The 14,113-nt window shown below is 46.0% G+C and overlaps 1 protein-coding gene across 3 annotated transcripts in view; it reads right to left on the bottom strand.

Annotated features, from left to right (window-relative positions):
- The window catches only part of ALMS1 (ALMS1 centrosome and basal body associated protein), a 158,326-nt gene that overhangs the window by 99,632 nt on the left and 44,581 nt on the right, over positions 1-14,113 (bottom strand). For all 3 annotated transcript variants that reach the window (XM_033953800.1, XM_033953816.1, XM_033953809.1), the window contains exons 7-8: positions 11,795-13,018; positions 6,985-7,112 (exon numbers count right to left, since the gene is read on the bottom strand). In XM_033953800.1, the coding sequence (XP_033809691.1) occupies positions 6,985-7,112; positions 11,795-13,018 (1,352 nt within the window). The remainder of the gene's footprint in view (positions 1-6,984; positions 7,113-11,794; positions 13,019-14,113) is intronic.

The raw sequence follows: 14,113 nt of genomic DNA, 5'->3' as shown, positions 1-14,113 counted from the left end.
TTTGGAAGGCACAGACGTGACTGTAAGAGGGTTCGACAAATTCTTCAACCAGGTCTGCAGGAGGACTCTGTTGAGGGGAAGCCTAGGCACCTCCCTAGGAGGATTGGGAAGGTCTTGCTCTTCCAAAAATTCTTTGGAATATTGGGAACCGACCATAAGGTCCAACCCCAGAGCTCGGGCCATGTCCTGAACAAAAGAGGAAAATGAGGACGGCCTGGCTGGAGGAGACCGGGTTCTCGACCTCCCCGAGGAGAGGGGAGAGGCCTCATGGGAATAATGAGGATCCCTGACCGACCCCGAGCCCCAGGATTCTCTTTCCAAGGCCCTCGAGGGGGAAGGAGAAGTTCTCCGCCTCGAAGAACCCTTGGGTGAGGACCCCGGGGTCCGGGGGGCACTCTCCCGCTTCCTCGGCGAGGCGGCACGGGAAGACTTCCCACGGGGTGATCGGAGGAGCCTCGGGTTGTCGAGGCGCAACTCCGATACCTGCAGCGCCTCGCCCTCGAGCGGCGAGGAACGACTGTGCCTCCGAGGCGAGCCCCGCGGGCGCTTCGGCTTCCTCGAACGGCGCCCCGTCCGAGGTCGCGTCGAGGGCGAGGCGTCCCGGGAAGACCTCGAGGAGGAAGAGGAGGAAATACGGCGCACTCTGCGCAACTTTTCCTTAGGCCGCACACTCCGCTCAGGCGGCTCCCCCGAGGTCGAGGGCACAGCCGGGGCCGAGGTTAAAGGGGCCACAGTACCCGAGACCGAGGCCACCGAGGCCGGGGCTCCCGAGGTCGAGGGCGCCGAGGCCGGGGCCTCCGAGGTCGAGGGCGCCCCGGCCGAGGCCTGCGAGGTCGAGGCCGCCGGAACCGCAGCCCGCTGCAACACTTCCAGGGCCCCCGACAGCTCCGATGAAATAAGAGCTCGGAGGAGGTCCTGAAAGGCCGGAATCCCCACGAAGGTCGGGAGTTCCGGGTCCGGAGCACACTCCCTGGAGGGCGACCTCGGTCTCGAGTATTCCCTCGGGGTGTGCGAAGCCGGGGTCCGAGGCGGGGCTGGGGTCGACCCACTCGCCTTAGCCGGAGCAGAGGATGGCTTCTTCGCTGACGGGGATGGAACAGAGGACTTACCCGAAGCCGGTTTTCCCGAGGACGCCTTCGAAGTCGAGGGCCGAGGCGAAGCCGAGGCCCCCGAGGACGCCGAGGCCGAGGTCAAGGCCGGGGCCGAGGCCGAGGCCGACGTCGAGGCCTTAGCCGGCGCGTCCACGGCGAACAATTCCGCCATTCTGGCCTTTCGGCGGCGGAGGGCTCTGGCCTGAAAAGTAGCACAGCGATCACACGAAGCTGTCGGATGATCCGGCCCGAGACAAACAATGCACCACCGGTGAGGGTCAGTGATAGAAAGCAACCTCTCACACCGGCTGCACTTCTTAAATCCCGTAACAGGACGGGACATTAACGGAAAAGGAGGCCGGGAACGACCGACGTCCCGCGGCCATGGCTGCCGGGAGCCCCCGGAGCCCAACGAAAAGAAAAATTTTTTTTTTTTTTTTTTTTTAATAAAAACGAAGGAAAAACACAAAAAAGAAAGGAGCACCGCGAACCGATCGAAAAAACGAAACGCGGCAGCAGAAAGGCATACAAAACTGGAGCTCAAATCCACAGGGCTTTCTGGCTCCGCGGAAAAAATTGAACTGAGGACCACGAGGTGGGATGCGCCCTCTAGTGGGCGAGAAGGCATGCACATGCGTGGTGCAGTGTGCAAACTTGAAACTTCTAGCAAGTTTGCTTGAAAAGCTGTCCGCGCTGGGGCTCCGTAGATGACGTCACCCACATGTGAGAATATCATGCCTGCTTGTCCTGGGATAACTCTCCCTATGCAACCTAGCACCCTTCTAGCTTTCACCATCAACTTTTCAACCTGTTTGGCCACCTTAAGATCATCACATACAATCACACCCAAGTTCCACTCTTCCGTCGTGCACATAAGTTCTTCACCCCCTATACTGTACCGTTCCCTCAGGTTTTTGCAGCTCAAATGCATGACCTTGCATTTCTTAGCATTAAATTTTAGCTGCCAAATTTCAGACCATTCTTCAAGCTTTGCCAGGTCTTTCTACAGGTTATTCACACTAGAGAATGACACGGAGAAAAAATCTGTCCCCGTCACTGCCCCATCCCCAGCCCACCATCCTCTGCACCGCCCCGTCACCGCCGTTCCCTTCACTGCCCCGTCACCATCACCACCATCCCTTTCACTGCCCCGTCACCGCCACTGCCATTCCATTCACCACCCCGTCACCGTCCACGCAGCATCCATATAATCCTTAGTACTGTAATATTTAGCTTATTCCTTTCTTATAAATCAAAGTTCCTGCTGCTGAACTAGAGAAAGAGATGTTCAGCTGGCAGGGCTTTGTTTATAAATTTTTATCAACACAACTAATATACTACTTTATCCTAAAGCAAAAAATAAATAAATAAATAGAATTTTTTTTTTCTACCTTTGTTGTCTGGTTTCTGCTTTCCACATCTTATTCAATTCCTTCCATCCACTGTGTGTCTTCTCTCTGCGTCTTCCATTTGCTGTTACTGTGCCTCTCCCTTCACCCCCCCAATTGGTCTAGCACCCATCTTCTTCCCTCCGCTCCCTCATAGTCTGGCATCTGTCTTCTTCCCTTCCAGCATCTTCTCCCCACTCTGTCTTCCACATTTCCCTTCAGGGTCTGTTCCTCTCCACCCCCCTTCAATGTCTGTTCTATTCCTTTCCACCACCATCCTTCCCTCCCTCCTTTACCATCTGTTCCTTTCTACCACCCTTCAGCTCCTCTCACGTGGCCTATTTATCTACCTTCCTCCCTCTTATTTTCGTGGCATGTTACAATGTAATTTGTGCAAGCAACTGGAGCCTGCGAGCTCGGTCCCTGTCCCATCCCCACAAACCATCTCGCTTCTGTGCTCCTATTTTCCCCATTTCTAATATCTCCCCTATGTATCTGCCATTGCCCCCCCCCATGTCCATATACGATCCCCATGGCATGTCCCCTTTATGTCTCTGTCCCTATGCCCCATGCACATAATTTCCCCTCTTACTGTTACCTTTCTGTGTCCAGATTTCCCCTATCTTCCTCTTCCATACCAGTGTGTCTCTTCTTTTCAACCCCATCTAGCTTCTTTCCCTCTTTCTTCCCCCCCCCTGCTTCCAACATCTGGCTCACCTGCCTGTCCTCCCCTTTCTTTCCTGCTGTGGGTTTTTTTTTTCCTTCTTCATCCCCTTGGCCCAGAATCCTTTTCCCTTTCACTCCCTCCTTCCACTCTGTTACAAACCTTGGTATCATCAGCAAAAAGGCAAAATTTACCTTCTAACTTTTCTGCATTGTCACTCACAAATATATTGAACAGAATCCTTGTAATGAATGTGACTATTATTTTGTAACCTGCCTTATGTTGAAAGACAGTATATTAAATTTTACTACATTAATAAATACATTTGCAAGACTCCTGCTTTTCTACAATCTAGAGAACCAAAGCAAGTGGTCCTTCTCTGTGCTCCTCCACCTTCACACAGCACATCGAAGGCCAGTTTGAGCAGTCTTTTTCTGCAATCCTTCACATTCCCACAAACCATCAGGGTCTAGTGTGAATGGCCCTTCTCTGGGCTATATGAAATTTCAAGCACCAGCTATACTTTTTTCAAACTGAATTGGATCATTTCAACTAGGGAGGAAGAGGAAAAGGTGTGTTAAGGTGTTTTTTTGGGTGGTAAGAAAAAGAAAGCCTGCAAACTAAGATGAGGTGAAGGGAGGGAGCTGGCTAAATGCTACGATCGATCGCGCGGTCCCCGCAGCCCCCACCTGCCTGCCCGATCGATCGTAGCCAGCTCCCTCCCTTCAGCTCACCTTAGTTTGCAGGCTTTCTTTTTTGGCGACCTGCATGCGCGGCTGCTCAGTGTTCAATCTTCTGCTCTGCTGCAACTTCCTGTTTCCGGTTGCGTCAGAGCAGAAGATTGAACACTGAGCAGCCCCGCATGCGCGGCTCTTTTATAGCGTGCGGGTCGCTGAAAAAGAAAGCCTGCAAACTAAGGTGAGGTGAAGGGAGAGAGCTGGCTAAGATCGATCGGTTGGGCAGGGGCTGCGGGGACCGCGCGATCCTTGATGCCTCACTGCGGAGACAAGACCATTCACCACTCCACGGGGCGGTGAATGGCCTTGTCCCCGTCCTCACAGCGACTGCTATTTTTCTTTTCCCGTTTCGGCGGGTTGCCTGCGGCTAGCCGCGGGTAACTGCCACCGTGTCATTCTCTAATTCACACCATCCGGCGTGTCTACTCTATTGCAGATTTTGGTATCATCCACAAAGAGGCAAATCTTACCCAACAACCCTTATATTATATTCTTAAAGGCCAATTCTCAGAACTCCTGCACTGTTGTGTACAGCACAGAATACTGCTGGAATAGTGCTGAAAAATAACTTCCTAACATTAAGCACTAATAGCATGCAAATCATATGATGAGCATCAGGAAGTTATTTTTCTGAACCTGTCTCATGCGCACAAGAATGGAGTAGTAAGCAAAGCTCTTATGCACATGCCCAATCAAACTGGGGAACTGGGAAGAGGACAGTCTGGTGAAGCAGAGGAATCCCGTGGAAGAGGATCCCGTGCCACTGATGACTAGGGGGGGAGCACAGTGCTTGGTGACCTGAGCTCCAGCTGTTTCCCGCTCCGCTGACGACTGAGAGGGGGGATGAAGTGCTCGACGACCCAAGCCCTGGCTGTTTCCTGCTCTGCAGTACCATACTGAGGAAAAGTCTTACCACTTGCCTCTCTGTGGGAAGATCAACAGTAAAGGGCCAGAAAAGAGGCAGAAGATAGCATTGATGTGTGGAGCGTGGCGTTCTATTCTATCTCCAGCTGAATGGCTAGAACTTTGGGCTGGGACCCCTCCAGCTTTCCACACTGATGCCACTTTCTTGAAACTGCGCTGGTGCCTTCTGAATATGTGCGCAGCCTAATGCCAGTGCTAGTCTGGCGCTAAATGTCTCTAGCGCTGGCATTAGGATTCTGAACATCAGCTTGTTAATTTGGTGGTTGGCATATGCAACTCAGGTGGAAATGTTTCCTCTAAAAACGTTGACTGAAGAGCTTCTGACCCAGTGGTGTGATGGAAATCTCTATACTGTACATGCTTGAAACATTTTGAAATGGCTTCCAGCTTGACACATCAATATGATGTTTTCTTATGAGTACCACATGGCTCACAGATACACAGAGATGTATAATATCAGGGTTAAAAAAAAAGAAATTATGGACTTACCCTGGTATGCTCTTTTACAGTAGATAGGTGAGGCATTCTAGACTCCCTGCCTTGGCTTTTCTGTGCCTGTTTACAGTTTCAGTGTTTATGCTTCTCCAACCTGCTTCTTGGAGGCCTCTCAGCCTTTGATGGCTGGGAAGAATTTGTTTCTATGTTCATTTTCATGGAGAATTGTGCTTCGCTCCTTTGGAGCCTGTATAGGCGGTTAGGTACTGTTTCATTACTTTCAGCAGAATACTGTTATTACAGGTGCCTCTACTTCACATATGTTGGTGCCTCTCAGTGCTTGGGTACTGACTGTAGAGGGCGCTAAACTGATCAGTGAAGTACTACAGAGGCAGAGTGAAAAATCCAGAGTGGATTCCTTCGGCAGAGCAAGCGAGTATGGGGAAATAACCCTATTGTCTAGAAAGTCTCACCTATTGCACTGGAACAGGCATTAGAAGGGGATGAAGGGAAGATTAATCTAGGGAAGGGTGTAATTGGTACTGTGAGAAGAAGGAAGTGGCTAATCATCCCAGAATCAGCTTATAATTTGCTAAAGAACAAGGTATCGTCTTGGAATTTTTTTTTTGTTTTTTTGGGGGGGGAGCAAACTGTAGTGATTTCATTCTGCTCCTTGGAGTTTCTAGCTTAAAACTGAATGCAGCTTCTGTTGGAATCATGAAGTCATGTGCTTGCATTTACAGCTACACCCCATTTTTCAACCTATTCCTTTTTAAGTGTAGCCCATGATCATATTAACAATCCTTGGTCAAAGTCAGAGACATTACATTACATTACATTACTGGCTTATGATTCCCTGTAGAGCCCAGTATCTGTGCACCGAGAATTTGGCCACTAGGTGTTACCAGTTTGTAATAGTTGCAAACCCATTACCCCAGAAATTATAAATATTGACTCTGCAACAGTTCCAAACTTTGCCAACCTGAGATGAAAAATCTGGGTTTAGCAAATGAACTCGGGTCTCCTGCAGAGCAACAAGCAGCATAGTAGCCAGTTGGGCCAGCTTAAGAACTGGAAAATTTAATGTGTAAACATCACATTGCATAGGTTCAAATCTTTCTGTGCCCTATGGCCTCATCATCAAAAGAATATGCGACGTTTACAATTAATGCAAAATACAGCAGTCAGACTAATCTTCGGGTAAAGAAATTTGATCACATGACACCTTGCTACCAGCAGTTGCACTGGCTACAGATGGAAGCACGTGTAAAGTTCACCTGCTTCTGCTTCAAAGTACTATATGGACTAGCCCCTAAATACATAATTGACCTTTTCTCCTTCTCAATCAACAGACACAAGAGAAGCTCACATTCGAACTTGTTCCCCCCCCCCCCCCCCCCAGTTAAAGGATGTAAACAGAAAAAAAACCCATGAACACCTACTCTCACATCAGGCAGCATTATGGGGTAAAGATCTAGAACAATTACTCTCGCCCACTACTTACGAGGAATTCAGAAAGCGCCTAAAAACATATCTGTTCTTAAAGTATCTAGACAACTGACCCAATCATCTCTCTCTCCTCAAAGGTTCTTTTGACCTATTACCACTTTTTCGTTCACCTCTTTTAAGTTCAATCAATTTGTACCTTCTTTTAGTCTTTTGTAAACTGCATAAAACTTCACGGTACTGCGGTATATAAACTGTTATTATTATTATTATCTCATTTTTGCTGGCGTCACCTATACCTTCATTGAGCTGGTCTTTGCATTCTGTAACAGTTCTGCTTTGATTTCTTCAATTTTCTTCCTGTCTTCTTCATTGAGGTCAAACCCAGAGCCTCGGGGCTGGCTGACCAGCTTCATTTTCTCCCAGACTGTGAAAAGAGAATAAAATCATTACCACAGATAGCCTCTGGAAAGCTCTCAACAGCAACTGGTACTCTCATTATATGTTACTTCAAAAGAAAGTTAAGAAAAATGTATTACATTGCTAGCACTTGCACATAGCAATGAATAACCTATGCAAAAAGTAACTGCTTCCTGATGCTAGCACTGCCCTACTTCAGCTTATGTTTAAATCACTGTTTCACATAAAGGGATTTTTGTTGCTGCTTCATTACCATTTTTTAATAAATCCTGTAGGCTGCTGTTATATGTTAGGACACATACTCATGTTTGATACTGTGAAATGTCTAAACTGCTTTCAAATAGACTTTTAAAGCAGCAGTACACTTACCAGACTCACAAACATAAGCTCCAAAAACTTTCACCACCCTAACACTAACCAAGTTTCCTAGTACCAGAGTTCTTGGGATTTCCACAACCCAATTTCTGGGCTAAACCAGACAAGACCCTGCTAGGCCTTCCTTTCATCCAGCATTGGTATCCACAGCACAGGAACAAGAAGAGATATGTGCATTTCAATTCTTGCTGGAGAGAAGAGCTAGGGAGGTAAAGAGCTGGAAAGGGAATACCACGGGGGAGAAAAAAATGTGATTGTTTACTTGATCATGTGTTTCTTCATACACAAAAAAATAGTCAGCCGTAAAAGCAAGTGATGTCATTTAAAAGCAATGTGAAAAAATTCTCTCCTAGCCCAGAAAACACAGTTACTTACATGTAGCAGGTGTTCATCAAGAACAGCAGGATAAGAATCTACACATTTGGATGATGTCATTCATTGGAGCCCAAGCAGGAACTTTTCTTTGTCCCCCTCCCCCTTTTAAAACTTGACAACTTCCCACTATATATGTACACCCTTCCCGCCTGCTGCAGTAACATGAGACTCCCTCAGTCCAGTCAGCTACAAGTTTCTTAGAATACAACTCCTTGCAGAGGAGGGAAAATTTGAGAGGATTCTTATCCTGCTGTTCTCAGAGAACACCTGCTATCAGGGGCATAGCCACAGGTGGGCCTGGGCCTGCTTACTTTAGGCAAGTCCATCCAAATGCTAGTACACTGGGAAAGAGGAGAAATATACAAAAATCTCTCCATATTTCCCCATCCTTGTCCTCTCTGCCCACTGGGCAGCTCCATCTTGACCCAGCCCTCCATGCTTTATCACCTCCTCCTAGCCTTTCTCCCCCCCACTCTTCAAACCTCCAGTTCTCCTAGAGCTGCAAACTTTAATGGTGAATTGCAGCACAACAGCCTGAAGACTTGCACTCATGATCTCTGCTGGACCTAGTCCCACTCCTTCTGATGTACTTTCTGCTGCAGAGGGGGAAAGGTCTGGCACAGTCTTGCAGTGCACATGAGCGCAAGACTCCATAGGTTACTGTGCTGCAATTCACCATTTAAGTTTACGGTGCAAGGAGAATCAAAAGGTTTGAAGAGGGGGGTGAGGGGCTTAGGGGAGATAAAGCCCGATAGAGATGCCTGATAAGAGATGAACAGAAAGGAGAAGAGGACAGAGATGGGGAGAAGCTGAACCGAGAGCTAAGGGACCAGAGAGAAGGAGGTTGTGGAAAGGGGTCTGACAGATGGTGGGATAGGAGAAGGGCAGGACAGGCAGAGAGAAGGGAAGTGATAAGGGAGAATGTCCTGATGATGGGGCTGGGAGAAAGGGACTAAGAGCTGACACAGCAACTGTAGTAGTGGAGGAAGAAAGCTGATGAAAGGGTGCAAGAAGGCTGAGCAAGACAGTAACTAGGGGCTAGGTGAAGAAGGGCATTTGTAATGGAAGATGGAAACAGAGAAGCAGAGGAGTGGATGCTGGGGGCAGGAAGGAGGACGGGTAGGGTAAATGAATATAGGAGAAGAGCCATATGGTGAGGAAGGGGGTTTAGGAAAAGAGACAGAGAATGGATTCTAAGGATGTAAGAGAGGTAGAGGCAATAGAAGATGGGGAAAACAACAGAAAGAAGAAAAGAGGGCTGTAGAAATGATGAGGAAAAAAAGAAAGGGATAGGGTCTTTGAAAGTGGTGAGAGAACACAGGAAAGGGGAAGTAAAAGAGAGAATAAGGAACGGTATAAGGTAGAAAGAAATAAGACAAGAACTGGAGAGTGTAGCAGGGATGAGTGACAGGAAAAGAACTGGGCTTGGTGAGAAGAAGAGAGGCAGAGGTACAAGAGGCTAGAAAAGGGATGAGAACAGAAAATGAAAATGGGGGACTACAAAACTACTAAAAAATTGGGAATAGAAGGCTTAAAAAAAGGAATAAGAGATATAACAAAAGAATAATCTTACTGTGTCAGACCAATGGTCCATCTAGCCCAGTATCCTGGTTTTCGGAGGCCAATCCAAGTCACAAGTACCTGGAAAAAACCAAATAGTAGCAGCATTCCATGCTATTATCCCATGTCTGTCTCAACAGCAGACTATGGACTTTTCCTCCAGGAAATTGTCCAAACCTTTCTTAAAACCAGCTATGCTATCCGCTCTTACCACATCCTCTTAACTATTCTCTGAGTGAAAAAATATTTCCTCCTATCGGTTTTAAAAATATTTCCCTGTAATTTCATCGAGTGTCCCCTAGTCTTTGTAATTGTTGACAGAGTGAAAAATCAATCCACTTGTACCCGTTCTACTCCACTCAGGATTTTGTAGACTTCAATCTTATCTCCCCTCAGCCGTTTCTTTTCCAAGCTGAAGAGCCCTAACTGTTTTAGTCTTTCCTCATACAAGAAGAGTTCCATCCACTTTACCATCTTGGTCACTCTTCTTTGAACCTTTTCTAGCGCCACTAAATCTTTCTTGAGATAAGGAGACCAGAATTGAATGCAATACTCCAGATGAGGCTGCACCATGGAGCGATACAGGGGCATGATAACATTTTTAGTCTTGCTAACCATCCCTTTTTTAAAAATTCCTAGCATCCTGTTTGATTTTTTGGCCGCTACCGCACATTGAGCAGAAGGTTTCATCATATTGTCTACAAAAACACCCAGATCCTTTTCTTGGACACTAATCCACAAGGTGGACCCTAGCACCCGGTAACTGTGATTTGGGTTATTCTTCCCAATGTGCATCACTTTGCATATGTCCACATTAAATTTCATCTGCCACTTGGAACCTGGCTTCACATGTTCTCAGCCCACTGTTTCAACAATTACCTGTAGACTATTTCTTCACTGCATAGTTGCCTGGGGATAAAAGAAAAATGGCTGTCTGGCAAGTGGGTATAAAAGAGGCAGAGAGAGGGAGAGCAAACAAGATAAGAGAGAAATAGGTTGATATTGGGGGGGCTTAGACTAATAAGTATAAGAGACAAGCGGGGGGATTCTTAAAAGTTACTGTGCCGTTATCATGGTCACTAAACTGGTTCCAGCCGGTAATTTTACCTGCTGATTTTCAGAATGGCCTTTTCCAAGCTTCCTAACAGTCTCAGACTCTACCATGCAAATGTAGCACAAGAAGATCAATAATATTAAAATGGTAGTAAAAGAGAATTGGCCGAAGTGCTTCTATCATTCCTAACCCCCCAAATACATTTTTCCTGTTGCAATACAATACATTTCCCCCTCCGTATTCGCGGTGATAGGGGAATAAGTCAGCGAATACAGAAAAACTGCAAATAACTTTTTGTATGTCATTCGCAGTTTTCTGCTTAAAAACCCTAGAGAATATGATAAAACCGCAAATAACCTGACCTGTTCCTGTGAAGAAAGTGCAGCGATTTTCTTTGTACATACTGAGAGCAGTGATTTTCTCTACAATGCTGGGAGCAGCGATTTTATCTGATGTAATTTTGAGGGCGGAGCCTGCAAATGAAAAGCCGCGAATAACCGAAACCGCGATTGGTGAAACCGTGAATACAGAGAGGGAAGTGTAATACCATTCGGCGGCTGCTGTAGCAGCTGGATAATGTCATTACAGCAGGACCTGCTGTTCCTGCTTGAAACAGCTGTGAAACTGAAGAGAGATGAGGGGTCTCCATCACACCAGCCCAATGAAGAGGCAAAGAGACAAAGAGCTTTTGGTATAGGCACAAGCTATGCTGATATGGGTCCTATTTAAGGGATGTTAACACACTGCTGACACCATGCTTGGGAAAGGGAGGTTGCTGGCTTCTGATAGTGACGTGCAATACCACATTAAGGAACTGATTTAGTACACTATCTTTATTCATAAATGCAAATTAGTTTCTAAGAGAGTTACTGCAGACCTTGAAGGGGATTTTCTTTCCCTTCACACTCTTCAATTTAAGAGAGAATAATATGGTAGTGGCAGGTACAAGAGAAGTCCTAGCCACTAGCTCCTAAGTTTTTGGAGTAGCTCCTAGAGAATTTTTATTTTTATCAAGGTCTGCTATAATACTATGAATACACAGTATGGTGGCTTAATTCTATGAACTGGATACACTATATTCTGATGATCATGCCGCATATACAATAATGTTGCACTATATAGATTATGGGCTCCTTTTACGAAGGTGCGCTAAATGTTTTAGCGCATGCACCGGCTTAGCGCGCTAGCCGAAAATCTACTGCCTGCTCAAAAGGTGGTAGCGGCTAGCGCGCGCGCTATTCTGCACGTTAATGCCCTAATGCGCCTTCGTAAAAGGAGTCCTATGTCTCAGCTATTATCTAAGCTTGGAAGACCTCTTTTCTTACCACATGCTCTTTTCTGTTCTTCCTCAGCATTCTCTATCAACTGTGTTGCATGTGTCAAGGGGTCTTCCCCTTTCAGCAAACTTGCAACACGGGCTGCCAGTGAATCAGCACTGCTGCTGTCATCGCTCTCTCGAACACTGTCCCCCTTTGCATTACTTATTATGCTCATCTGAGTCAGTGCATGTTCAAGGCCTTTGAGGGAATGAGAAACTCCATTTAAGGTTTCTGTGGTGAAGTTACTCTGCAAATCAAAGCCCCTATCCTCAGAAGAAGCCTCACTGAGGCCACCTTCGTCAGGGTGAACAAGAGCAGGTGCATTTGTAACCGCTACAGCACCACTGCATCCCTCTGGCTCTGACCGCCTCAATGGCTTTGCCAGCTTACATTGTTCCACAATGTTTTGTACTGCTGGCATGGTCTTCTTTTCCACAGTCTCCCATTTTAAACTGTCCTTTAAAGAAGAAAGAGTTTTCATCTGGCTGCTGTCTTTTGATAAGTTGCTTGAGGAGCCCCATGACAGTCTTCGTTCAAGCAATGGAATTAGGTTTCCAGTGCTAGTCCTTGATGATGTGGAACCCTGAAAGCAATCTGAAGGTGAAGAAAATTCATTGTATCCTTTCAGGGAGCCAAATAGAGAAGAAGGGTTTGAACTGCCATGAGTAATATCTTCTGCTTCCTCTAACAGTTTGCGGATCTCTTTAAGAGTCCTAGACCCAACAAGTGATTCATTTTTCAAGTCTTTGTTTTGTTGGTTGAATGATGCACCAAAACTTGAAGACAACTCCCTATTGCCTTCCATTTCCACTTCAGAGTTCACTAAAGAAGTTTGACTGTCTTGGCTTAGGACAGGACTTCTAGACTCAAATTTATCAATTAGCATTTGCATACGTCTGGAAATTATTTGGGGGGTTTCATCATAGGAGTGGGAGGTAGACAACTCTGGCAGCATCTGTTTGTCATTTGATTCTTTGGTAAATGTTATTCCTGCAGTAGCTTCAACAGGGATCTGGGATGGACGCTCCACTTGCTTAGTAGGACAAGGGGTGATGTTAAACTGACTGACTGGTCTCTCCTGGGAGGATCCTAAAAGTGATGGAGGTGAGAACTCAGTGGGTAATGGAGTATCATTACCAACATCAGAACCCATTGGGATAGACATGCTTAGAGTGGACAGACCAGAATAAAAGCTGGACTGGGAATTTTCAAGATCCTTCTGTGAGTCTCCTAAAAAGAACAAAAAACATTACATTTAATCCTGCCACATATACAAATTTATTTTAGTATAATCTAAATAGACATTAATAGGAAAGTATTTGCTTATCAAAGGAAGTACCAAAACAAATATGAATTAAAAGTAGATCTTCATTCTAATTTATGGTAAGTCTCTAGAACATATGCATCGTGAGCATAAAAGGAACAAATTTTTTCCATCCCTCTACAAATTATATATGCAATTTATGGTAATATTTATTAGAAATGTAGTTTTCTTATCTGTGCATTTCAACTGAGCCAACCGAAACTGTTTCAGTTTTGGATGAAATTGCTACCGAAACTGTCCAACCAATTTTGGGACTGAAACTGAAACTTATGGCTTGGGTTCAGCAAAAACTAATTGTCTGAAATTGGAACAGAAAACTAAAGTTTGGTTGTGTGAATGTGAACTTCTGAGGCCTACTGGAGATTGTCAAGCTTGAGTTGGCAGCCTTTTGCTAAACCCACAGGAGATTGCATTACCTGGGACTGGAAGGTAAACATAGGCTGACAACTGGGAGATCCATTTTAACAAAGACTTCTCAACAAGTCTGCATGTTTAGGTTCCCAAGTCAATGCAGACATAGTTAAATATCCTCTGGGACAGGAACTTTGTGAGAACATGTTAAAAAACAAAATTTTTAAAACATGATAGCCAGCTTTTAGGGGCAAATTCTATAAATGATGTTCCAATTATAGGTGGTGGTAGGCATCCAACTGCTGTCTAGACAGCCAATCGGGATACACTTTTTTTTTTTTAAAGCCCCATTGTAGGCGTTTTGCAAACCTAGGAAGATGCGTAGGACCGCCCAAGCTCGTCTAAGGCTAGGCGTGGTTTTACCTGGAAGTGGCCTTAGGTGAGCTTAGGCAGTTGTAGGCATCTCCCTAGGATCATGATAGGCCTGAAATGTAGGCCAGCAAAATGCTGGTCTACATTTCAGATAGACATGGCCACTAATCCGATTATGGTAGGAAATCTCCCTGCCACGATCAGATTATCAGCTGCGGCAGGGAACCCATGGGTGGGTGACCTAAGGGATATGCCCAATCGGAATGTCAGGCAACTCC

The sequence above is a fragment of the Geotrypetes seraphini genome, chromosome 1, assembly GCF_902459505.1.
Source record: "Geotrypetes seraphini chromosome 1, aGeoSer1.1, whole genome shotgun sequence".
In the NCBI taxonomy this organism is placed as follows: domain Eukaryota; kingdom Metazoa; phylum Chordata; class Amphibia; order Gymnophiona; family Dermophiidae; genus Geotrypetes; species Geotrypetes seraphini.
The sequence above is the reverse complement of the archived record's forward strand: the minus strand, read 5'-3'. Positions and strand labels throughout refer to the sequence as shown.